This window comes from Cyprinodon variegatus, unplaced genomic scaffold (assembly GCF_000732505.1).
Source record: "Cyprinodon variegatus isolate N-32 unplaced genomic scaffold, C_variegatus-1.0 Scaffold724, whole genome shotgun sequence".
Classification (NCBI taxonomy): Eukaryota; Metazoa; Chordata; class Actinopteri; order Cyprinodontiformes; family Cyprinodontidae; genus Cyprinodon; species Cyprinodon variegatus.
The window spans coordinates 322,320-323,416 of NW_015151177.1; the positions used below are offsets into that span (position 1 = coordinate 322,320).

At 35.5% G+C, this 1,097-nt stretch overlaps 1 protein-coding gene across 2 annotated transcripts in view; it reads left to right on the top strand.

Moving 5' to 3' along the window:
• Positions 1 to 1,097, top strand: part of map2k5 (mitogen-activated protein kinase kinase 5) — a 75,601-nt gene that overhangs the window by 33,226 nt on the left and 41,278 nt on the right. For both annotated transcript variants that reach the window (XM_015395079.1, XM_015395082.1), the window contains 2 exons: positions 609 to 659; positions 772 to 843. In XM_015395079.1, coding sequence (XP_015250565.1) covers positions 609 to 659; positions 772 to 843 — 123 coding nt within the window. The remainder of the gene's footprint in view (positions 1 to 608; positions 660 to 771; positions 844 to 1,097) is intronic.

Sequence of the window (1,097 nt, forward strand, 5' to 3'; positions counted from 1 at the left end):
AAAAGTAGGGGCAAAGATCCGAACCATTATCTTGCCTTTTGAACCCGGCTTAACCAAATCTAAGTCGGTGATGTCGCTGAATTTGGATGCTGGTTGTTTGGGTGTTGACAGGTGTCTTTTATACAGGTAACGAGGTGAGGCAGGTGTATTTGATCTAGATAATAGGTTGGGATTGGGGCTGTGTCTTAAAGAAAGACTAACTGGTTTTTAGGAGCCAGAATACTTGCTGTTTGGTAGGGGGTCAAATACTTGTTTTTCCTCATCAGATGGTGTATATATATATGTATATATATATATATATATATATATATATATATATATATATATATGTTGTCTTTTAAACTCATACATCCTTCGTCCCTTCTTCACGTTCTCTAGGACATAATAAGTAAGCATACATTCATCAGGCCACAGATGACATAAACCACCTTTGTCCCTCGTTGAAGGTCTGAGCATCTCTCCCTGACATAACAGTCGATTAAAATATGCAAACCAAACACAGCTTTCAAGACAGTTTCTATGACTATGACATATAAAAACTATTCATCTTATTGCTGTTTAAAGATCTATTATGTGCTTATAATATGTATTTTTTCTTACATTTGCAGCTTGTTAATTCTATAGCAAAAACATATGTGGGAACCAATGCTTACATGGCAGTAAGTTTGCCTCCTCCTTTTCTAATTTTGAATAAAGTTCTGCTCTTTTTTTTTTTTACATGTAAGACTTTGTTGATTGATTCTAAGGGATTGTTTTCCTTTTTCTCACTAGCCCGAAAGGATATCAGGAGAGCAGTACGGAATCCATGCCGATGTCTGGAGTGTGGGCATCTCTTTTATGGAGGTATGAGGTTTATGTTTGCCAAGAGTTTGCACAGAAAGAAGTGGAAAATGTATAATCTCTACACAAGTTAAGGATGCAAAGGGTGGGCAGTTTTCAGAAGCTGTCATTGGGCTTGAAATAAGATGGAGAATTCAGAAATAATCCAAATTTAAAGGTTTTGATGGGCATTACAGAAATTAAGCCAATCAGTTAAAATTTGGTGTGATTCCAACAAATTTGAGCAAATTCAAATTCAAAAACATTTGTCTAATATT